Raw genomic sequence first — 22,537 nt, 5'->3', positions numbered from 1 at the left:
CTGGCCTTTATCTGCCCCTGCCTCTCCACAGAGGGGTGAGCCACAGCGCCATGGGCCCACAGGACCCCTGTGGCCCATCAGAACCCATCAGAGCCCCTTACGTAGGGCAGTGCTTGATGGACTTCTCAAGGCACTTTGATGGGCACAAAGGTGGTTGGAGCCCTCCTCCGAAGCGGTCGGCACCGTGGAGGTAAAGGGTGGACAGCAGCGGGGGTGTGACGGCTGATTGGAGGCTCTCACCTGCAGGAGGCGCCCCCCTGTCACTGCTGCGTCGTCAGAGTCCGGCAGCCCAGGCCTTCGGCCGGCCGGCACCCGCCGCAGGAGCTGGCTTGCCACCGCCCCCGGGAGGGGTCTTAGACCTTAGTTAACAGGCAAAGCAAGCAGAGACCCACGGCGTCTGCAGCTGGTTTTTAGCAGCCGTGCCCAGACTCTGGGCTAGCGCTCCTTCCCTGGGGGGCCTTCTGGCCTGAGAGCCATTCCACTGACTGAAAGCACAGGGCGGAGGATCAGTTAATATTTCAAGAGACAGCAGTCACGCAGAGCTCTGGGGGGGCAGGCACGGGCGGTCTGACTTTGGCTTCCGAGTATCCCAGGGCCTCTGTGGGAACGTCGGTGAAGGGGAAGCAGTACGTGAAAGAGGCTGCTGACCAAACATCAGCGCTCATGTCGCCCCTGTGGCTCCTTCCCTTCCAGCAAAAACCACACATTTCACAAGAAGGCCACGTTCCGTCCGCCAGGACGCCGTTGCAAGAGCAATTATGAAACATCCATCCCATAAAAATAAAGAGGCGTTTGGCCATAAAGCAGGAACGCAGCAGTCCTGACTTTGATTGCGACTTGGCTCACATCCAGCGAAAGGAAACGCGGAGGACGTTTTCACGGCGTGGACAACACGGCCAAGGTAAAAAGTTCTGGCAGCGAAAAGAAAACTCAGTCAGTGCAAAAGAGAGCAGTGTGGCCACGTGGCCTGGGCATGCTGTGGCCGGCCGTGAAGAATCCACGGGAGCAGAGAAGCTGGCTGCTGGGGTGGGTCCAGGGCGTGGGGCGACAACACGGCCAGAGTCTAGGGCGGGGCTGCAACGGCTTCTCTAAGGGCCACTGGTAAGGCTTCAGGATCCGCAGGCCCAGGGGCTCCGTTTTAACTACTCAGCCCCCTGCAGCCAGGAAGCAGCCATCAGCCACAGGTACATGGATGGGTGTGGCCGTGTGCCAATAAAACTCTATTTACAAAAACAGGCAGTGGCTGCGGCTTGCAGAGCCCTGGTCCGGACAGAGCACCAAGGGAAGTGGGCTTCATGCTGGGGACACCATCGTCCCTTCACGCCTTCATGCCCGAGGTTGACAGATCATCTGCATTCTGGGAATGACCTCTCAGAAAGGACGGTTGAGATGTGATGGTGACGAGGGAGCCGATCGGCGCAGGGGCCAATGCCCTGCACCACGTGCCTTCCCGACAGCCGTAGCAGGCAGCGCGTTTCCAAGCAACAGATATGGGGACGGAGCTGGGAAGGACCCCGAGGCCCAAACAACCTCTCAGGACACTGTGTTAAATGAACACACGCAGGCTACTCTTGTCTCACAAGCCGCATGAACGAGCCCGGACCCCACTCAGGTCTCCAGAGACGGCAGCCCTGGTCCCCGGCCCCTGGCCCCGGGCCCACAGCCTGACCCCACGAGAGGCCCCAGACCAGGCCAGCAGCCCCACGGCTCCCAGATTCCCGCCCCTCAGGCACCGTGAAGAGGTAATGTCTCCCGCCGTCAGCTGCTAGGTTTGGAGCCATTGTTACATAGCTGCGGATAACCGGATAACCAAAGGGTTTGGAGGTTGGGGTAGGGGTGGGTAGAGAGAAGGGAAGCTAGGGCAGAAGCTGGGGCAAGTCCCAGTCACCCCCGGCCCCGCGTGGTCAGAACACGATCGCCAGCAGGCCCAGCGTGGAGGGAGCAGGCAGTGGTTGTTGCCCTCAAGGGTATTCGTGGGTGTGAGAGGCAGCCGGCCCCCCGCGGGCAGGCGAGGCCTCAGGGAGCCCTGGACAGCCGGCTCGGGGAGACGGGCCAGCGGCTCCAGGCCGGCCGGGTCCGGTGCTCTCCCAGGAGCCCCAGGGAGCTCTGGGGCCGGGTGGCCCTCCAGCTGTGCACCCAGAGCCACAGGGCCCGCCTTTGTACCCCAGCAGTGATAGGCCGGGGGCCGTGCCCGGGAGGGTCTCAGCTGAGAGCGGAGGCAGAACCGGAGGCAGAGTGGCTAAAACACACGGAGGCCGAGTCCCCAGAGGAAAACCAGGCAGGGGGAAGGTAGGCAGGTCTGGGGACGGTCCACCCTCGGGTGACCTCGCTGGCTACTGACAGTTTCTGCTGCCATCGGAGAAGCAGAGCTCACGCCTGGAGGAGGTTCCTCCCTCTCTACCCCAGGACCTTCTTCTCTGCCACCGTCCAGCCCAAACACCCCGAACTTTCCTCAGTCCCCACCCGCTGTGGGGCAGCCCCCTGGGGATGAGGGCGGAGTGGTCAGCCCGTCCAGGGTCCTGAGAGGAGAGCAGGCCCTGTCCCTGGGTCCCTGTCACGCCTGCTGGAGCAGTGCTATCTCCCAGACTGCACAGGGGCCAGGACCCCAGCAGAGGGAGGACCATGCCTCCCGGCCTGGAGGCCACCTGGCCCCTCCCACTCCCCCTCCAACCCGGGGGCTTCAAGGAGCCATAAGGAGGAGACGCTGGGGGTGTAGCTTCCAGAAGCTCACAGGAGTTCGGGGAAGCCACGCGGGTCTCTGGGACGTGGTGCTGGCAGAAATGAAGCTCGTGATTCAGCTGGGCTAGAAGTGAGGGAAGGACACTGTCCTATAGTAGCCAGGGCCACGTGGGAATCCAGTGAGCAGAGCCCCAGAGTGACCGCTGGGAGAGGGAAGTTCCCCTGGAATAAGGAAGTGTGTGCAGGGGACACAAGGAGAGAACGTGGTGGGGGGCAGAAGACAAGGCATGTTCGGGCTGTCACCTTTCCCACAGCAACCGCCAGTCTGAAGCAGCGGGTTCCCTTCTTCTCTGATGTTCCTCTGGGTCACTTCCCCTCCCTCACTCCCATCATCCACCTTGGGCATGTGGCTCAGGCCGGAAACCCGGGCTTTGCACAGCCAGCCACAGAGCCGGATTCGGGGTGCATAGGACTGATGCCAGGCCAGTCCCCAAACAGGCACTTGAGTCACTGAGAAAAGCTTTCTTTCTGCTGGACTCGAGCAGCCACGGTGCAGGCCTGAAGCAGAGGGTAGACAGCATCTGATGCGGGCGAGTGTAAGCTGGGAGCGGGAGTAGAGGCCGGGCCCCAATAACGAAGACCGAGGCCCTGGATCCAGCCACACTTGAAGCCACTGCCCTTGGCTTCTCGACGACGCCCACCGGTGTCCCCTCGGCTTCTCGACGACGGGAACCGGTGTTTCCGTTTTGGTTTAAGCAAATTGGTGCTGCATCTCTGCCCGTGTCAGGGTTCATTCCAGGAAGCAGGAGCGCTGGGAACATGGCAAAATAGGAGATGTGTTACAGGCGCTCATCTTTACACAGTAGCGGGAAGGAGCTGGGGACACAGAAGTCCGGGAGAAACTGGAGAAGGGGGAGCGAGAAGCAGTTCTCCCAGGGCAGGGGGGCAGATGCACAGGAGCGAGCTTGCAGGGGAGCTGGGGAGCTCGGCGTGGCCAGCTCTGGAAGCAGGACCACGAGGGGGGCTGTGGAGAGGTCTGTGGACGGCGGTGGCCTCTTCAGAGCTCTGCCACCGTCAGTTTGCAGCAACAAGGGCTGCTGGCGGCAGGTAAGGCCACTGTCGGCAAGAAGAGGACGGACTTCAGGGAAGACCCTGGGCCCCCACCCCCACCCCACCCCTCTGAGTCCATCCATCTCTCCCCACCTCTGCCCGGGACGGCCTCCCACCTGCTGTCTTCCACCTTCCAAAGCGCATGCACATCTCTCATCGGAGCTACACGGGGAAGGGAGTTCTGGGGATGCACAGTGACACATCCAAACCGACACACTTCTACTTAAGCAGGCAAAGAATCCTCACTTTACAAGAGTCACCTGAGTCACCAGGACCTTCAACCGGTTCACACCCCAGCCACCCTCTTGAACAGCCACACAGCCGGCAGGGGCTGCAGAGGCCCCCAGAGGCCAGAGGGCCGTAAGCACACCTGTCTCCTCCTTCCCTCTGTGCGGGTGCCTGACAGGGGCCCATCCTCAACTTCCGCTGAGAAGATTCCTCCCAGAGGCCCAGGCCGCCTGGACTCAGGGCCCAGTGGTTCCTGTTCCCCAGTGGTTAGTACAGGGAAACCCACACACCCTGAACCTGAGGGTCGACCTACTCCAGGGAGACCTGCAGGGTCCTCACACCTTCCCCTGTCACCCCCATCGCCTACACAGAGCCTCCCAGGTGCAGCCCTGTTGCCGAGAGCTGGGGCCTGTCCCACAGCCTCCCTGGCGTGGCTCATGCCCCACCTGGTCTGGTTCTTGTACCTGGACCACACCAGTCCTGGCAGGAGGAGGAGAGGCCATCTCAGCCAGGTGGGGACAAGCAGGGCCAGCAACTTCCCACATGTCCCCGGCCCACGGCCACAGCACACCGTGCTCTGCCTGTTCCGCCTTCCCCAGGACCAGCTTCTGCAGATGTTGGCTTCCATCTGCTGGTGGCAGGTCACCCACACCTTGGGCAGACTCTCCTGTCACCCGATGCGGCTCCCAAGTTGGGACAGCCAGAAGGCCTCTGCAAGCTCGCACAGCCTGGGCTTCTTGGGCTCTTCCTGCCACTCTCGGTGAGGCTGCACTCCTGTCCCGCCCTGAGACCTGGACAGGTCGCCAGAGCCTGATGCTAGACCCAGGGTCCGTCTGAGAGCTCCGACTGGCACTCTTTACGGGCTTTCTTCCTCCTCAAAGAACAGCACTGCACTCTGTTGCCTGAGGAGGCTCACACACCATTTTGGGGGGGGCCACCTCACCCATGCACTGATGAGAGGCCTCAGGGCAAGAATCTGACCGATAAACTGCTCACGGCACCCCGTGGCCCAGCAAAACACAGCACGTGGACAAACCCCACAGAACAGACTTTCCTCTTTGTAAAATCCCTATGTCGTCTTTGTGATACAAGCGGCAGGGCTGAGAGGGACGGGAGACCCCATAGGAAGTCTACTCTCTCCCACGGCGTCTCCCCCTCCTGTCGCGCAGTAGGCCCCTGGTACGGGCAGGCCCTCCACCAGTCTCAGGGGCCCTGGGCTTCAGAGGTTGCTGTGACGTCCTGGGAAAGCAGTCTCTGACCTCCGCTCAAGAAAAAGTTATTCTGACACTTCTTAAAACAGTAAGGAAGACTTTATTCAAGGCTATTGGAATAGGGGAGAGAGACTGGCCTCAACTCCAAATACAAAGACAAATGGGGTTTACAGCCAAGGTCAGCGTGGTGGGGGGGGGGAACCCAGGGGACGGAAAAGTACTGAGACATCGCGGGTCGGGGGTCTTGCTAAAGGCAGGCGGAGACGATCAGATACCACCTGCAGGAGAACCGGATCAGACAGTGAGGGCGAACAGACATCAAGGGTGGAGCGACTTAGCAGGCTCTGCTGATGGGCCGGGCAGGCCAAAGGCAGGACAGGGGGGCCAGTGGAAAAGGGGAGAGGAGGATGACTAAAGCTGGGTCCTGTCACCTTCAACAGCTCTGAGATCCCAAAGCCAGTCAACGTAAGCTGCGCCTCTGGCTTCTGAAACGCCTAATACGGGGGGGGGGGGTATCTTTATGCTCAAGGGGAAAGGGAATCCACACGGGCCTAGGGCTGGCTTCTTATCTGAACAGTGTAAATCTCCGTTATTCAGGGAGTCAAGACACTGTCACGTCTACGTTCCAGGCTCCGAGCTCGGGGGCTCAAGAGCTACAAGGCTCGGGGCTGGGGCGGTTCAGGATCTCAGGGCTCGAAGACTCGGAGCTGGGGGCCTCGGTGCTCGGTGACTCGGTATCGCGGGTCTGTCCCGACGAGGGGCCTCACCTGGGTCGCAGCAGAATTACGTCAGAAGCAGACACTTCTCCGTCCCCCGTCCCCCCACGCCGCGCACGCGCAGGCCTGGACGCGCGCAGCCGGAAGGGCGGGGCGGGGCAGGCGAGGGCCGAACGAACGCGTTGCGCGCTTGCCCGGGCGGCCCCACCTCGCTCGCGCCGCTTCGCCCCTCAAGGAATGGCCAATGGGCTCGCAGGGCCCGCCCCTGACGACGCGGGCCCCGCCCCCTGGAGACAGGCCGCCATGGAGCAGGGAACCCGTGGCTAGCGGGCTGCTGGTCGAGGGCAGGGCCTGGCCGGGGGCCGGGGCCGGGTTCCGGGAGGCCCTCCACCATGAAGCTGACTCGGAAGATGGTCCTGTCCCGGGCCAAGGCCTCGGAGCTGCACAGCGTGCGGAAGCTCAACTGCTGGTGAGGGCCCAGAGCCCGGGGCCGTCCCCTCACGTCCTTCCCGCTGCCCAGCACCCCCGCCCGGCACCTGGGCTCTGGGCGGGGGGCGGGAAGGGCCTGCGGAGGGGCCAGAAAAGGGTTCGGGACGGAGGAGAGCAAGTGCCAGGGCCCGCCCGCCCAGCATGCAGGAAGTGCTGCCACCAGCCCAGGTGGCCTTTGGCAAGGATCATTCCAGAATCTTTGCCCCCGCGGAGTGGTGGTGCTTCAGACCCAGGTCCCAAACATGCACTCTTTGAGACAATTGGCATTACCGCGAAGTCTCTGTCAGCCCTCTAGATGGCAATGGGCCCGATGCAATGGACAAACGGGTAGATGGGGCAAACGGGTCCCCTCTGGAAGGGTCTGATTTCTGACATTGCCAGCCACTGGGAGCCAGGTCTACTAATCGGGTGGAGGATCGAGGTGATTAACACCATTTCTAGTGGGAGAGAGAGAGAGAGCTGAGACTCCCAAGTAAGGAATCCATAAACATTTTTGTAACTGGGCCTTGTTGGGGAGGGGCTGTCCCCAGGTGACTCCCTGTCTGGGGGTGACCAGGTCTGGCTGGGCTGAGGAAGGACCAGAAGCACTCCATGAACTCTGGGAAGGTCTACAGGTGTTCACTGGGGACTCAAAGCGAGGCTTCACGCACCCCTGTACACTGGACAGTTCAGGTGGGGCGTGGGGAGCCCAGCCAGGGGCAGACCGGCCTCGCAGGAAGTGTGGGCAGATTGACCGCAGTGGGCCCTGCCTGTGCATTAAAAAGCCTTTCCCTCTGCCCTGGCACTTCTGACATTTGGCTCTGCCGTTTGTTCTCAACAATACGCTTCTTTGTCTTGCGTGGGGTGGCCATGCTTCCCCAGAGCGGGGAGAGACAAGGGCCCTATTCCAGGCTCTCTAGTGTTGGTCTCATAAGCTGCGTGTTCAGCCTTTGAACGTGGCCTGTTACAAGGACTTGCTTGTCTGCTTACATCAGTGAGGGAAGTGGTCCTGCCTTGCGGCAGCCTGGAGGGTGAGTGGGTCTTTGTGCCCTCCAAGTGGGGCAGCCCTCCGGCTCCTCAGTCTGAGAAGCACCCCTCAGGCACCAGACATAAACAGTTTTCAGTGGTGTGACAACTTTCGACACCTTTGTGAGTCATCTGGGCAAGCTTTCCCTCACTTTATCATTGGAATTATAGAATTTTAGTTTGCAGACATTTGTCACTAATTTGTGTCCATTTGTTTTCTTACTCAGCTTTAACAGAATTAAAGTATGTCTTCTCTCTCCATAGGGGCAGCCGCCTCACAGATGTAAGTATTCTGCTGATCATCTCCAGATGCCCCCTGGTCCCCAAAGGTGTCACCTGTCCCTCAAGAGAACTGTTGAATTTACAGAACCGCACACATTCAATTCAGCCCCTAATCTGGTACTTTGTTCATTTAGCAGTGCTTGGAATGTAGAATGACTAATGAAAAACGTACCCCCGAGTGCCCAGCTTTATTCTGAAGTTCCTTTCAGTATTTAGTCGATGAAAGGCTTCGTGTCCCAGGTCTCCCAGAGGAGGGGGAAGGCTTTGGGTCACTGAGGAGTTGCTCGTTTTGGCCCTGTTCTTGGTCAGATCCAGCATTCTGCTCCCCACCCCCACCCCCACCCCCCGGGCCACGGCGGGAAGAGATGGGCACCTGGGGTGGGCGGGGGCAGTGCCCCGAGCTGAGCTCTGGGTCTGTGAACGGTCTTGCCCTCTCCCCGTCCGAGAGTGAACGTCCCGGACTTACACACGGATTGTGTACCTGTGGTTTCTTTCTCACTTTTGCAACGTGAACCGTCCCTTTCCTTGAAAACAGTCAGAAGTGCTGCTGAGACACTGGGCTATCCAGAAAAGCTGATTCCACCTCCTGCTATAGCTGAAATGCTGCATATTCAGCAGCCCAAAAAAAACCCCTAAGACCCAAAAATGCCACTGTAGCAGAAAACAAACCCATTGCACATGTAAGGCACTCTGAGCCAACCGTGAGCCTCTGGAGGTCAAGGGCCTCACCTGGCTCCACGCCTGACACGTGGCAGCACAGACGTTTGTGGGGGCTGTACCCCCCATCGGCCTTCCGGGCTGACTTTGTGGACCCAGCCAAGCGCCCCATTGGTCTTTTCCCTGAATCAACAGTATTAATGTGGCGTGAGGTCCAGTTCCAATCCTGTCTCCCTTTTGCCCCAGCTCCGTTGGCCAAGCCTTCTCCCCGTGCCTCAGGGACAGCAAAAGAGAGGTTCTCTGTCCACGCAGGGGCCATTGGGGTCCCCTCCCCTGATGTCTTCTGCAGGCATCTCAGGGATTCTGGCAGCTTCTGATAGCGGCGACGCCCTCCAAAGTCCTGGAGAGAGCGCGTGCTTCTTCATGTTGAGGGAGCATCTGGGTGCAAAGCGGAGTGTCGTGCGGAGCCTGCCTGCTGTCACGTGTCGTGTCAGCCCCCATGAGGCCGGCGGCTGCCCCGCGTAGGCGCGGAGGGCCGAGATGGGGCTGTCTGTGGTGCCACCCCGTCCCTGTGCCGGGCTCGCGGAGAGAGCGCCTGGCGGTGTCTGCCATCACATTCCTTTCCTTCCTAGGTCTCCATCTGCCGCGAAATGCCCAGCCTGGAAGTGATCACCCTCAGGTACCTAAACGCCTGCTGTGCTCTGAGTCACGGTGCTCAAAAGGAGAAGGCTCAGATCCCCTCAGATAATCTGAAAGCTCCCAACAAGAGTCTGTCGGGGGCATGGGGGTGGGGAGCTTCTGTGCGCGGAGCAGGGTCGGCGGCACAAGGCCTGGCTGTGCCTCAGCCCCCCTGAGCTCTGCCTCCTTATGAGGGGCTCCCGGCCGTCCCCTCGAGCACGCCCCGCTGCATCCGTGCCCAGCCTCACCGTGCTCAGTGGGTGCAACCCCCACGTGATGAGGAGCTGCCCTCGAGGTGGCCACATCGGCCTCCAGCACCCCCACCATTTCTGCCCTCTGGTTCCAGAGCTGCCAGGAGCTCCACCAGTGTCCCCGCAAAACACGGCCTCTGACCGGTCATAGCCACCTCTTCCGGAGGCCTTGGCGTCTTAACAGACTAGGGAATCCGTGGCTGAACCAGGTGCCACCGGGACTTCTGGCAGCTGGGCCGTTTGGAGAGAGCCCGTGAGTCATCACCGCTTGCCAGATGCCGGCCCTCCCACGTCGGGCAAGGCTCAGGTCCCTGGGCCTCAGTTTCCCTATCTGTAATATGGGAATAATACCAGCGCCTGCCCCTTGGGGGCAGTGAGGAGGGGCTGCAGCGCTGAGCCAGTGCGCACACACCAGCTGTCACTGTCACTGCCTCGTATCAGTGAAGCCGAGGTTTGAGCCCACACCCCAGGAAGCCTTACCTGACAAATAAATATATTGCCTTCCATTCCCCCAAGTAGCAGGAAACCTGGAGGTAGGCGTGGCTTGAACCCCGGCTCTGCCGTGCCTGGAGTGGTTTGGGGCAGGTCGCTGGGCCTCTCTGAGCGCCCTGTGGACGGCTCTGAGAAAGGACAAGGCCCGGGGTTGTTGACTGAGCCCAGGTTCCAGGGCCTGGGTACCTGGCGGCACTGGGACTGGGTGTAAATTGCCTTGTGAACACAGGGTGCCGATCTTTGGTGAGGTGCGGTCATTTCCCTACGGTCTTAGACCTCGTGTGTACGAGGGCTGTCTCAGTCTATTCCGGAGCCGCAAGTCCAAGATGAGGGTGTTGGATTTTCAGTGTCCAGTGGGACCTGTTTTCCGGTTCACACGCCATTTTCTCGCTGGGTCCTCAGGTGGGGGCAGGAGCGAGGGAGCTCGGGGGTCTCTTTCCTAAGGTCCCGTTGTGAGGGCTCCTCTGACCCAGCCACCTCCAAACACCGGCACCTTGGGGGGTAGGTTTCAACGTATGAGTTTGGGGGGCACAGACATTCAGTCCAACCACAGATAGCCCGGTGGTCGAGGAGGAGGACCGGGCCAGCGTGTAGCCTCGGGTCCCACCGCACCCCTGCCTGTGCCTTGGGCAGCTCCCGCACACCTTGAGCGCTGGTAACTGCGGTCAGTGAGTGTTCAGAACTGCAGGGGTGTCCCTGGAAGAATCAGGACATCGCTGCCAACCCAGATACAGACCAGAGAGAATGTTCTAGATAGGTCTCGTCGGGCAGGGTCTCTTGGAGTGGCCGCACCCGTGCCCTCCGGCTCGGCAGGGAGCAGCGGCGTCCCCAAAGCTGTGGAGGAGGAGCTCCCACCAGGCCCACGAGGACGCTGGGCTCTGAGCTCAGCCGGACACTGCGCTGAGCGTGTGTTCACGGTCCGCTTGCTTTTGTGGAGGTGCGAGCTTTCTGCTCGTGTCCGTTTAGACCGTAGAGTCTCTGCCTAGATGCCTGGGCGACCTTCTGTCTGTGATGTGCTCACATCTCTGCGGAAGACGTAAACCCGTATACCCTGCTGCTCGCGCCGGGGCTCCGAAGTTCGGTGCCCAGCGTGTGTAGGGTAGGGCTTCCTTGTATTTGCTGTGGGTTCTGCTGGCTGCTGCCTGCTTTGGGGCATGGAGACGGTCCCTTGGAGGCCTGTTTCCTGTCCTGTGAGGGAGAGTGGGCCCTCCTACCTCCCCGTTGACTCGGTGAGCCTGACAACTCACCGAGTTGGGGGTTGCTCACTGCGGCCCGTACTCCTGACGCTTTCTCCTCGCCCCGGGCACCTCGTGGAACGTGACTCGTGCCTCCCAGCTTCGATCAGCTTCCCGGGGGAGGGCGGATGGGCGCGGGCCTTACAGCTGACACCGTGCTGTCCCCGTGCAGCGTCAACAGCGTGTCCACCCTGGAACCCGTGAGCCGCTGCCAGCAGCTGAGTGAGCTGTACCTGCGGAGGAACCGCATCCCCAGCCTGGCGGAGCTCTACTACCTGAAGGGCCTGCCGCGCCTGCGCGTGCTGTGGCTGGCGGAGAACCCGTGCTGCGGGCCCGACCCACACCTCTACCGCATGACCGTCCTGCGTAACCTGCCGCACCTGCAGAAGCTGGACAACCAGAGTAGGTGTCCGCGCCGCCCCGACGGGGGCCCCGCCCCTCCCCCGCCCTTCCCGCAGGCGTACCCCACCCCCCACCGTGGTCTCCTCCGGGGGAGCCCCCAGGTTTGCACGCCTCACTTCGCAAGCGTGAGTGGGGCGAGGGGCCCTGGGCGCGGCCCCACGCTGCCCACCGGCCCCACTGTCAGAGCAGAGTTGTTTCCGCTGCCCTTTTATTGTCAGAATGCACTGCTGCACTTCCCTGAGCGCCCTGGCGAGCGCGTCGAGGGTCCGGGAGGGCTGGCAGCGTCCCTGCAGGCAGAGGGGACCCTTGCCCTCCAAGCACCGGGTCCCCTGGTTTTCCTGTTGGAGGCGGGAGGGCGCCTCCCTGCAGCCCGGGTCTGCGCCACCCCCGTTGTCCGGGACCCGTGCCTGTTTCCTGGGGTCCACTGTAATGGCCGTGCCGGTCCCTGGCCCTCCCCACGTGTGCAGTTCTGTTCCCCTGGATGAGCAGTTTTCATATACGTTAACTCCGGGAAATTAAGCCACGTGTGAGTGAAATGGACTAAATATTGTGCACTCTGTTCCTTTTCAAAGTGTACCTTAATTTCACTTCTTTTTTTTTTTAATGTTTTATTTATTTTTGAGACAGAGAGAGACAGAGCATGAGCAGGGGACAGTCAGAGAGAGAGGGAGACAGAATCCGAAGCAGGCTCCAGGCTCTGAGCTGTCAGCACAGAGCCGCATATGGGGCTTGAACTCACAAACTGTGAGATCATGACCTGAGCTGAAGTCGGCCGCTTAACCGACTGAGCCACCCAGGCGCCCCTCACTTCTTATGAATACTTGCAGAACTGCTGAAGTTCAGGCTCTCATCCAGCACATGCCAGGGTCAGGGTGTGGCAGGCACGAGCCCACCGTGCTGTTGAGCTGGCCAGCGGGGCGGACAGGCATGCCTCTTGTCTAAAGCAGAGCCGAATGCTGTGGTCCAGGGGGCTTGTGGGGGGGTGCGTGGGGAGGGAGGGTCCGCACTGATGCTTCTGCTCCCTTCCCGTCATCTGAAGCGGTGACCGAGGAGGAGCTGTCCCGAGCATTGCTGGAGGGAGAGGAGGTCACGGCCCCCGGCGGAGAGGGAGCAGGGAATGGCCGGCCCGAGCTGTCCTACGGCCTGAGCGCCCTGAACACCGCCGCCGAGACCCAGCGGGACGCGCTCAGCTGTGGCGAGGAGGAGGCCAGGTGAGGCCGGAGGGACGGCAGACCTGTCCCTGGGGTCCTGCTGTGGGGTCAGTGGGCCTTTCCCAGGCCTGCATGACTGGGGAGTGAGGGAAGGGAACCCCCCAGGGTGGTTCTTCCCCATCCCGGTGCTCCCCATCCCAGCCGGCTTTCTGCTGTGCGTCGCGAGGCTCAGGGCCCGGGGCCTGTGTGGGTCTGGACCAGCCCTGGCGGTGGAGCAGCCCCGAGGTGGGGGCGGGTGGAGCCGACCGGCGGGCACGGGAGCGTTGCCGGGCCCAGCACCGCAGAACCTGAGGGAAAGTCACGTGGCTGTGACCGTGGCCTGTTGAGCTGCCACGGGGGAGGGGATGGGAGGGGCGTGTGCCCCGAGGGAGGGCCCTCTGGGCCACAGCACTGCCGACGCGGCTGACGCGGCCTCGGGGGGCGGGTTGCACTGTCGTGGGTGTTTCTGAGCATAAACCGCACATGCGGAATGTTGTAGAAACCGTTGCTCCCAGTGAGGCTGTCGGGCTGAGTCCAGGTGACGGCAAAGCCACCTGTTCCGTTTGCCCCGCGTGCGAGGCCACATGGACGCCACCTTGGGGGCGGGCTTTGCAGCCCCTGCTCTGCGTTAGCTTTGTGTGTTCAGAGCGCCCAGCCCCGGTGGGAGCCCAGGCGCGGCAAAGTTGTCTCTGGTGGGGGGTTGTGGAGGGTAGACCCACCGTCCCCCTGCCCCTTCCCCACCCCCGTCCCCCCCCAGCCCCCCCCCGCCCTTCCCCTGCCCTGTCCCCCCCACCCCATCCCCCTGCCCCTACCCTGCTCCGTCCCCTCCCATCCCCCCGCCCCTCCCCCACCCTGTCCCCCAGAAACATCACAGAGTGGCAGTCTGCCTCCCTCGCTGCGCTCAGCCTCCGGAGGGTTTGACATGGGGCCCCGAGCCGGTCAGGCTCACACACCCTGTGCTCTCTCTCCCACCTGCAGCGTCCAGGGCCAGCTCAGCCCGAAGCCCCCTTCCCGGGACCCGTTCCCCTCCTTCTCACAGAGGGAAGCCGTGAGCGGTCGCAGGAACAGGGTGAGTGTGACAGAGACAGCCTGGCTGGAGGTGGCTGCCACTTCCCTCTGCCCAGGATGTGGAGAGTGGGGGCGGCGGGGCGGGGGGATGGTTGGATGGGCTGGAGACACCCAGGGACACCGAGCCAGGCCCCAGAGGGCGGGACGCTGGCTCTAAGCTCAGTCAGTGGGAAGGAGCCGGCCTAGAGAGAGAGGAGACCCCCCCCCCCAACAGCTGCAGGAGAGCCCTGGCTCTGGCCTGGGGACGGGGCGGCTGCTGTGGTGGCACGAAAGCTGTAGGGGTTCGCTGCTGGGGGGCCTCCCGCCTGCAGGTGGACACAGTCCTCATCCCTGGGAGGAGTAATGGGTTGTTGACAAGAAGTCGGTTATGTGGGCAGCTCGGTCAGAGACCCCGGCCCTTTCCGAGTGTCTGTCTGCCTCCTGTGTCGTTCTGGCTCGTGCTGGGGCTTGTTCCCCTGCTGGTCACAGGGCTGGCCCTCCGGTCCAGGCTCACACCGTTTCCTCCCGTGTGTGTGCCCTCATTGGTAAAGAGCAGCTGCCGCGTGTACCCCCAGCCAGCAGGCGCGGCTTCATCAGCTGGAACTGCTCACGTCCCCAGTGGGAGCCGTCATTGGCCAGGAGGACAGGGTTACCGCCGTTAGCATGGCCCAGTGGGGACCCCGCCACCTGGTCACGTGGGAGGGTACTGCCTGAGCAGAGCCACGGGACTGGTGCGGGCCCACGAGGGAAAGGCTCCACAGTCGGGGGGCGGGGGCCGCCAGCACCCCCTCGAGGAACTTGCCAAGCTTGCGGGGGGCACAGAGGGAGAGGGACCGAGGCCCTGTGCCGGGGAGGGGCCGACCCACCCTCCGGGAGAAGCGTCCCCCCAGAGCCGCCGACAGAAGTGACCGCAGACTGAATGCCAGTCTTGGCAGCTGCCCCCGGGGCCTGGGGACCACACCCCGCACAGCTGACGGTCCCGCGCAGGGTGTGTGCGTGGTGTCAGCTCAGCAGTCTGTGCAAGCTTCTCCGACACCTTTCAGGAGGAGCCCCCACGTACGCAGCCCCGGGGCAGGGCAGGCCCTGCAGGCAGGCCCAGGCCTCTGGAGGGCACTGGGGGGGGGGGGCGGGGGGAGCCCCGAGACTAAACACTGACCCAGCTCAGTGCCCTCCACAAACGCAGACTCAGAGTCACCAAAGCAACTTCGGGGGACGGGAAAGAAAGAGGCCCTGGTTCTGCTGTGAACGTGGACCTGGACCGTGGCTCCTCCCTCCCCCAGGGGTGGGCAGGGGGGTGTCCTGCGAGCCTAAGTGCAGAAGGCCAGGGGGACCCTGGAGATGTAGGGAGATAGGGGTGGAGCGGGACACCCGAGCATTACTGAGGCCACGGGTCAGCGCCCTGGTGCACGCAGGGACTCTGTGGCTCAGCCCGGTGACCCTCTGAGCACGTCCCTTTGCTCACACGTGACTCTCCTGTCACCCCACAAGAAGAACGAGCTGGAGTAGTCCTCACGTGCAAAATCCTTTCTTGCTCAAGTGCAGACAGAAACCTGTTGTGGGTGCACGTGTGCACACGCATGGCACACCTGAGCGCACGTGTCTGGTCACACGTTACTGATCGCCGTCCCGGGCCACTCGGCTCCCTTCTGCCTCCGGCTGCCTGGCTCGCTGTGTGACTGAGGGCTGGCCGCTTAGCCTCTCTGGGCAGTGCCCGCAGGCGGCCGCAGCTCTGTCTGCCTGAGGGCCTGCCCGGTGTCTCCTGTCTGGAAGGCTGTTCACCCGGGACGTGCACATCAGGGTGGGGGCAGCCTAGCCGTGCCCGGCCTGGCCCTCAGCCAGCGACTCTGTGCCCCCAGAACAATGTCCTGACCGCCATCCTGCTGCTGCTGCGGGAGCTGGACGCCGAGGGGCTGGAGGCCGTGCACCAGACCGTGGTCAGCCGGCTGCAGGCTCTGCCCAAGCAGGAGCCGCAAGAGGACGTGGAATGACGGTCAGCCGGGACCCGAGCCGCCAGGCCTTCCTCCCAGGACCCTGTGCCCCGGCATCTGGGAGGTGTGGGGTCCACAGCCACGGCCCCTACTGCATCCTGACTGTCCGCACGCGGGCTGTGTCCCCAGAAGCTCAGCCCCGCCTGGGAAGGCCACGCCCCGGGTGTAGAAGGTGGGAAGGGCGCCGGGCACCGCGCCGGGCACGCTCCGCCGTGCGGGGCCCAGGCGTGTGCCACCTGCCTCGCCTCGCCTCGCCTCGCCTCGCCTCGCCTCACCTCTTCTCAGGTGGCGTTGCAGCCACTGTCCCTAATAAATACCTTCCCCAAGTCCAGTCTGGAAGCAGACGTTTCCTAGGAGACGGACGTAGCCTTGACGTTGTTTTGAAGCTAAGGGCCACGTGCACGTGCATTTCCCCTGTCGGCTCTCCCACCGGGTCGGGGGTAGATTCCGCCCAGGATGGTGCCGTCCTCGAAGCAGCAGCGGCTCCGGGCTCCGCCTCAGCCTCGGCAGACCCACGCGGCCGTGCCCACCGCTGCCCACGTGTTTGGCAGGGTGCGGGGGTCTTGTACGCCGTGCGGGGGGAGGCCGGGGGTGGGCAGGCCCGCGCTCCTGTCTGGAGACTCAGGTACAGCCGTAGGACAGGCAGCGGGGCCGGGGAGGATGCCCGGAAACCCCATCTAAAACGTGTTCTCCCGTGGGCAGAGCCACAGGCCTTGCCGTGGTGCACAGGCCCCGAGTGGTAGTGTTGCAGCCCGGGGCCCTTCCTCCTGCCCCCCAGCAGCTCCGGGGGCCGGGGAGGAGCGTGGCCTCTGAGCCATTAGTCTTACTGGTGCTGAAATGGCGGGACCGGAGAGGGGGGTTCCCTCCGCCCCGGCTCCCGTTAGCGTCTGTGTCGCCCTGCAAGCGAAGGGGTGGGACTTCACCCACTGTGTGCGAGAACCCGGATGGGGTGACTGCCGGGGAGACCGTGGCAGGCCGCGCTCGCACTGGCCCGGCCACACTGGGCGGGTGGTGGGTATCGGGTGTCGTGGCTCCTCGGGACCTGGGGGGCGGGAGCAAGGGGTCGCCACGTGGGGGTGTCCGGGAGGGTGGCCGCAGGGTCCGTGCGTGCCTTCTGTTGTACGTCTGAATGGTTGTCACACTCAATAAAGCGTTGTCTTTTTTAGAGCCAGTTGGGGTGGTCATGTTAAATCCAGAACATCTTCCCTTTCCTCGCCCACCAGGCAGCTCACACCAGCTTCCCGCCTGCCCACGACCTCGGTTAGTGACCTTGAATCCGCCCCACCAGGCAGCTCAGAAGGGCCTGAAGTCCGGTGGTCCCGGTTGACATCTGTCCCGGCTGTCCTTGAGCCAAGGACCCAGCGAGGCCCTGCCCGCGCCCCTGAGCCTCTGTGAGTCACAAACGGGGGTGTTGAAGCCTCTGTGTTTGTGGCTGGAAACCCCCCCAGGCTGGAAACCAACACCGTCTCCTTGGCGGCGGGGGGGAAAGTCCTGAGCGAACTCCAGCCCACAGCTGAGCCCTGCTGCCTGCCCACAGCCCCTTCCCAGGCACGGCCCACCGCCCGCTCGCCACGACCTTCCTGCGGTGCCCGCCCCACCCACCCCTGTGCACGGCAGGACCCACAGGAGGGATCCGCCGTGGGCTCCCCCCCAGCCACGTGCGTGGCTGGCTTAACCAGAGGCAGACTTGTCAGGGCCTTGGCTGTGCGCTCCCCAGGAGTCTCTCGCCTGCCCTGGGTGGGGCCTCCCACGGCGGCAAGCCCCTGGCCCTGTTAGCGCAGTGGCCAGGCCACACACCCCCTGCTGGCATCTTCGGGGAACGTGGGCTCTGCACCTGACACCTTGTCATGCTGGCCTCACGCGTGGCGTCCTCGAAGCTGAGCCGGAGGGCAGAGCCCATCGGGTCTGGGTTTCGAAGCCTGCCCTCCAACGTGGGATGGCCCCAGGACACCCAGGCCTGGGGGGGGCTTCCTCCAGGACAGGGAGCCCCCCCTGCGCTTGGGGAGCCGGGGCCCGGCTGCCAGGAGGGGCCGACGGGACAGCAGGGGCCGGGCCGCAGTCACGGCCTGCGCGGCAACCCCCAGAAGAACGTGTCTCCAGACACGGCACGTTCAAGAAAAAGTAGCAAGAACATCCTGGAAAGTTGGGCTCCCAAGCCTCTCTGGCTCCCTCCCCCCAGCCGGGCACTGGGTGCACTGGGAGGCCTCACTGGCACTTGGAGGCCGGGAGGTGGGGGGTGGGGGTGCGGCTGGCAAGGGAGAGGTCAGCAGGGAGCAGAGCCTGGGCCAGTGTGGCGTCTGGGCTGGGTGTGGCCATGGGACAGACCAGACTCGCGGCTGTACCCTGGAGGGTGTCTGCCACAGCCAGGGTCTCCCCCGGGAGTCCCCACCCCACGCCTAAGTACACCCGCGTGCACTCACACGCACAGACGTCCACGCACGTGCACACGCACACACATAGGCATTCACACGCAGGCACACTCAGGTTTCCGGGACCCAGGAATTTGTCCCTGGTCTCTCGAGACAGGGATTTAAACACTTGGGACCCGTTCCTTGGCCTGCCCCAGGACCACCCAATCTCGTGGCAGGCAGAGCAGACCAGAGGCACCCCAGCTCCAGCAATGGGCACCTGGGAGCCCTCAGGCTCTGGGGCCCGCACGGTGAGGAGGGCGTGGTCCCCCGGCAGGGGCCCCAACCACGCCTGCCGCTCCCCGGGGAGCGACCACGCGCACCCTGCCAAGGTCGGGAGGTGCAGGCAGCCGGAGGGACAGCGGGGCCCCAGCAGGGGCCCTAGCCCCGGATGTGGCCTGTGAGCCCCAAAGGCCAGGGGCTCCCCACAAAACCCCGTGGGTCGCAGGCCCTCCTCTTGAGCCTCGGCAGGTGCTGAGGGCAGGTGCCCAGGCAGCCACAGTGGGACCAGAAGTGCGCTGTGCGGTGACCTCAGGAGGAACGGGGCGGGGGTGGGGGGGTGCCCAGAAGTTCAGGTGGTGTCACTGAGGTTCAGCCTCTCCTCCCGAGACCCCGGTGCCGCGTCATGCTGCAGAGCGAGCCCCCGTGCCGCCCCCAGAACCTGTGCTGGATGGATCAGCGGGTGACGTCTCTGCCTCCCTCGCCGCCCACCTCCACCAGTGTCTCCACGGATACTCCCTCGCTCAGATCAGCCGCTTGCCCCTGGGTCTCTGGCTCTGTTGCCGAGACCCCAGCCCGGGCAGCCTGGGGGCCGTTCCAGGTCAGACCCAGGGCTCAGAGCCAGGCTCAGAAATGCTCCCAAGCCTGGGGGAGGCCAGGCCCGCCCTGTGTGTGCAGGCCGGGGGGCACCACCAGCTGCCCACTGCCGCCCCCCCCCCCCCCCCCCCCCGCCGCCCCAGATCACAGAGGGCCTGCTTCCCGCAGACTGGTCACCCTCCACAGTCAGGTGGCTTTATTTCCAGAAAAGGTGACAAGCTCTCCTCCAGGGTGGCCAGTGCACACAGAAGCAGGGTCACAGCAGGGCCCACAGCAGAGCAGTGGTGTCCCCGCACGGAGGCCCCCTCCCCCCCCCCCCCCGGGGCAGCACTCCCCCCAGCGGGCAGCGGAAGAGAGGGGGAAGCCGTGGGGCCAGAGCCAGAGGGCCGCAGCCCCCGCCCGCCCACCGCCCGCCCGCAGACTCCAGGGAGGGAGAGAGGGGGCGGGGAGAGGCAGCTGGGGCGCAGCTTCAGAAGCCCTTGTCGATGCTGAGGGTGCGGCGGGTGACGTGCTCCAGCTCCCCGGACACGTAGTCGGCCATGCTGATGCGGTAATGCGCCAGCATCTTCAACATGAGCCGCAGGTTCAGCCACCACTGCTCCCGCGGCATGCGGTGCCTGGCGGAAGGGTGCGGTCAGCGCTGGGGACACCGTCCTCGGAGCACCGGAGACCCCCTCCCCTGAGCACCCCCAGCACCCTGTCCTCTGAGCCCCCCGACACGCCCTCCTCTGAGCACCGGAGACCCTCTCCTCTGAGCACCAGATACCCCCTCCTCTGGGTCCCGGAAATCCCCTCCTCTGAGCCCCCAGACACCCTGTCCTCTGAGCACCCCCGACATCCCCTCCTCTGAGCACCGGATACGCCCTCCTCTGCGCACCGGAAATCCCCTCCTCTGAGTACCCCCAACACCCCCTCCTCTGAGCACCGGACACCCCCTCCTCTGGGTACCCCGACACCCCCTCCTCTGGGTACCCCCGACACCCCCTCCTCTGAGCACCAGATACGCCCTCCTCTGCGCACCGGAAATCCCCTCCTCTGAGCCCCCAGACACCCTGTCCTCTGAGCACCCCCGACATCCCCTCCTCTGAGCACCAGATACGCCCTCCTCTGCGCACCGGAAATCCCCTCCTCTGAGTACCCCCAACACCCCCTCCTCTGAGCACCAGACACCCCCCTCCTCTGGGTACCCCGACACCCCCTCCTCTGAGCACCGGATATGCCCTCCTCTGAGTACCCCCAACACCCCCTCCTCTGAGCACCGGACACCCCCTCCTCTGGGTACCCCGACACCCCCTCCTCTGAGCACCGGATACGCCCTCCTCTGCGCACCGGAAATCCCCTCCTCTGAGTACCCCCAACACCCCCTCCTCTGAGCACCGGACACCCCCTCCTCTGGGTACCCCGACACCCCCTCCTCTGGGTACCCCGACACCCCCTCCTCTGGGTACCCCGACACCCCCTCCTCTGAGCACCGGATACGCCCTCCTCTGCGCACCGGAAATTCCCTCCTCTGAGTACCCCCAACACCCCCTCCTCTGAGCACCGGACACCCCCTCCTCTGGGTACCTCGACACCCCCTCCTCTGAGCACCAGACGCCCCCTCCTCTGGGTACCCCGACACCCCCTCCTCTGAGCACCAGATACGCCCTCCTCTGCGCACCGGAAATCCCCTCCTCTGAGTACCCCCAACACCCCCTCCTCTGAGCACCGGACACCCCCTCCTCTGGGTACCCCGACACCCCCTCCTCTGAGCACCGGATACGCCCTCCTCTGCGCACCGGAAATCCCCTCCTCTGAGTACCCCCAACACCCCCTCCTCTGAGCACCGGACACCCCCTCCTCTGGGTACCTCGACACCCCCTCCTCTGAGCACCAGACGCCCCATCTTCTGAGAACCCGGGCACCCCGTCCTCTGAGCACCGGGACACCGCCTGGAGTGGAGCCAGGCAGCGGTATCTGGGGTGTCCGTCTCTGGGGGCTCAGCACAGGCTGGCTGGGGGAGCGAGGGGGGTGTCCGCAGACGGACCAGCCGCTGACCCCACCCTATGGGAGGAGCCCCGGCCTGGGCTCAGGCCTGGGTGTCATCACCGCTCTGGCCCTGGGCAGGCAGACGGGGCAGCCCTGTGGGGTCAGGGCCTGAGCGTGGCTGGGCAGGCCACCCCTCTCTTCGGAGGCACTCACTCAAAGTCGGTGTCCTTCTTGAGCTCGGTGACGGGGCTGAAGGCCACCGCCTTCTTCTGCAGGCCGATCACGCAGGCTGAGTCGGGGGCGTTGGCGAACACCCGCCCTGTGGACACAGGCCGCCCTGAACCCTGGGTCCGGGCAGAGGGCGAGGTCAGGCCCGGAGCCACCACCCCTTCCTGCCACATACGCACCATTACGGTAGACGGCCCGCAGCTTCTCCGACATCCAGAGGATGGCCTTCACCCCAAGCTTCGTACCGTAGTTCCGGTCAAAGGGGGTCGGAGCTCCGCCCTGGAAACGCAGTGGGTGAGGGCGCCTCCATCGCGCCAGAGACGGGGGGCTCTGGCAGGAGCCCAGCAGAACGGCCCCGCCGTGACCGCAGGCGAGCCCTCCCGGCTCCTGACACCCCATCCCGTCCAAGCTCCCTGCATCTCTGCCTGCGGCGCCCCAGCCCCTTTGTCTACCCCAGTGCAGCCTAAGAGCCATCTCCAGAGGCCGGGCGGTGGGCTGACTGCCCGTCCTGTCGGGCGGCCTCTGTGGGCCCCGCACAGCGCAGGCTTCCTGTAGGGCCACCAGGAGGCCACGAAGGAGGGGACCGGGCAGGGCGGAGGTGGCCACAGGGGTCCCAGCCCTGCCCTGTCCTGGTGGTGAGGACTCAGGGGGACAGGAGCCTCACCCCCCACCCCTCACCCGCACGGAGGGGTGACGAGCAGGTAAGCGCGGGCATGAGGGGGAAGGGTCGGGTGCCCCACGAGGTCGTGCACCGGGAAGGGTCCCCATCCTGCCATACCCTCCTGGGGCCCCTCAGCTCGGGTCAGATGGAGGCAGAGGCCAGAACCAGGCCCCTGGGCCCCTACCTGCTGCAGGTGGCCCAGGACGTTGGTCCTGCAGTCAAAGACGCCCTTCCCCTCGGAGGAGTACAGGTTATACAGAAACTCCGTGGTGTAGTGTTCATGGCACTTCTCGTTTCTGGAAAGAGGCCGGGGCCGGCTCGGGTCTCGTCCAGACGCCGAGCCCCCGCCGGGCCCGGCCACAGACCAGTGCTGGGGGAGGGTCCGGTGCCCCTCAGCAGCCCCGAGCCACCCTCTGGGTCTGGCAGCCTCACCGAAGCACCAGGCCCCTCTGGATGTGTGTCTTCATCTTCTCGGTCATGTGCTCCACGTTGGCCTGCGGGCGTGGGGGGTACACAGGGTGAGCCCGGGGCGAGAACGGCAGCCGCACGGCACCCACCCACAGCCTCAAGGCCGTCTGGGAAGGAATATTCCAGGCTAACCGCAGGGTCAGTGTGACCCAGGGGTCACGGGGACGCACGTAGGTCGGCTGACGTTGGCGGGGCCCTGGGTGACGGGGCTGGGCCGTGAGGCCAGGCGGGTGGCTGGGGCCAGGAGGCCACGGCAGCGACAACACGGACGTTGGGTGGAGGTCTGCACGGGGTCGGGGAGGAGGCGCTGGGGGTCATGAGCAGGGTC

At 64.3% G+C, this 22,537-nt stretch overlaps 2 protein-coding genes across 7 annotated transcripts in view; one reads left to right on the top strand and one right to left on the bottom strand.

The window, feature by feature from the left end:
* The first annotated feature begins 41 nt into the window (after window positions 1-41).
* CFAP410 (cilia and flagella associated protein 410) lies at window positions 42-16,831 on the top strand. Of its 5 annotated transcripts, XM_047099103.1 has the most exons (10): window positions 42-190; window positions 694-901; window positions 1,237-1,742; window positions 7,703-7,721; window positions 9,010-9,056; window positions 9,402-9,559; window positions 11,206-11,435; window positions 12,475-12,646; window positions 13,604-13,694; window positions 15,529-16,831. In XM_047099103.1, the coding sequence occupies exons 3-10, from the start codon at window positions 1,551-1,553 to the stop codon at window positions 15,658-15,660; spliced, it is 1,041 nt and encodes a 346-aa protein (XP_046955059.1). In that variant the 5' UTR covers window positions 42-190; window positions 694-901; window positions 1,237-1,550; the 3' UTR covers window positions 15,661-16,831. The 5 variants fall into 5 exon arrangements, with proteins under 5 accessions (XP_046955059.1, XP_046955058.1, XP_046955061.1 ...); XM_047099102.1 differs by having other exon boundaries at window positions 42-901; XM_047099101.1 differs by lacking the exons at window positions 42-190; window positions 694-901; window positions 1,237-1,742 and adding an exon at window positions 3,483-6,413.
* Window positions 16,832-19,057: 2,226 nt separating this feature from the next.
* The window catches only part of PFKL (phosphofructokinase, liver type), a 29,069-nt gene continuing 25,589 nt past the window's right edge, over window positions 19,058-22,537 (bottom strand). For both annotated transcript variants that reach the window (XM_047099095.1, XM_047099096.1), the window contains exons 18-22: window positions 22,174-22,235; window positions 21,926-22,037; window positions 21,260-21,359; window positions 21,066-21,171; window positions 19,058-19,501 (exon numbers count right to left, since the gene is read on the bottom strand). In XM_047099095.1, coding sequence (XP_046955051.1) covers window positions 19,354-19,501; window positions 21,066-21,171; window positions 21,260-21,359; window positions 21,926-22,037; window positions 22,174-22,235 — 528 coding nt within the window. In that variant the 3' untranslated portion in view covers window positions 19,058-19,353. The remainder of the gene's footprint in view (window positions 19,502-21,065; window positions 21,172-21,259; window positions 21,360-21,925; window positions 22,038-22,173; window positions 22,236-22,537) is intronic.

This window comes from Lynx rufus, unplaced genomic scaffold (assembly GCF_022079265.1).
Source record: "Lynx rufus isolate CCGP_SWC_20201006 ecotype Redwood Valley unplaced genomic scaffold, mLynRuf1.p SCAF_5, whole genome shotgun sequence".
In the NCBI taxonomy this organism is placed as follows: Eukaryota; Metazoa; Chordata; class Mammalia; order Carnivora; family Felidae; genus Lynx; species Lynx rufus.
This window is presented reverse-complemented; position numbering and strand designations above follow the sequence as displayed.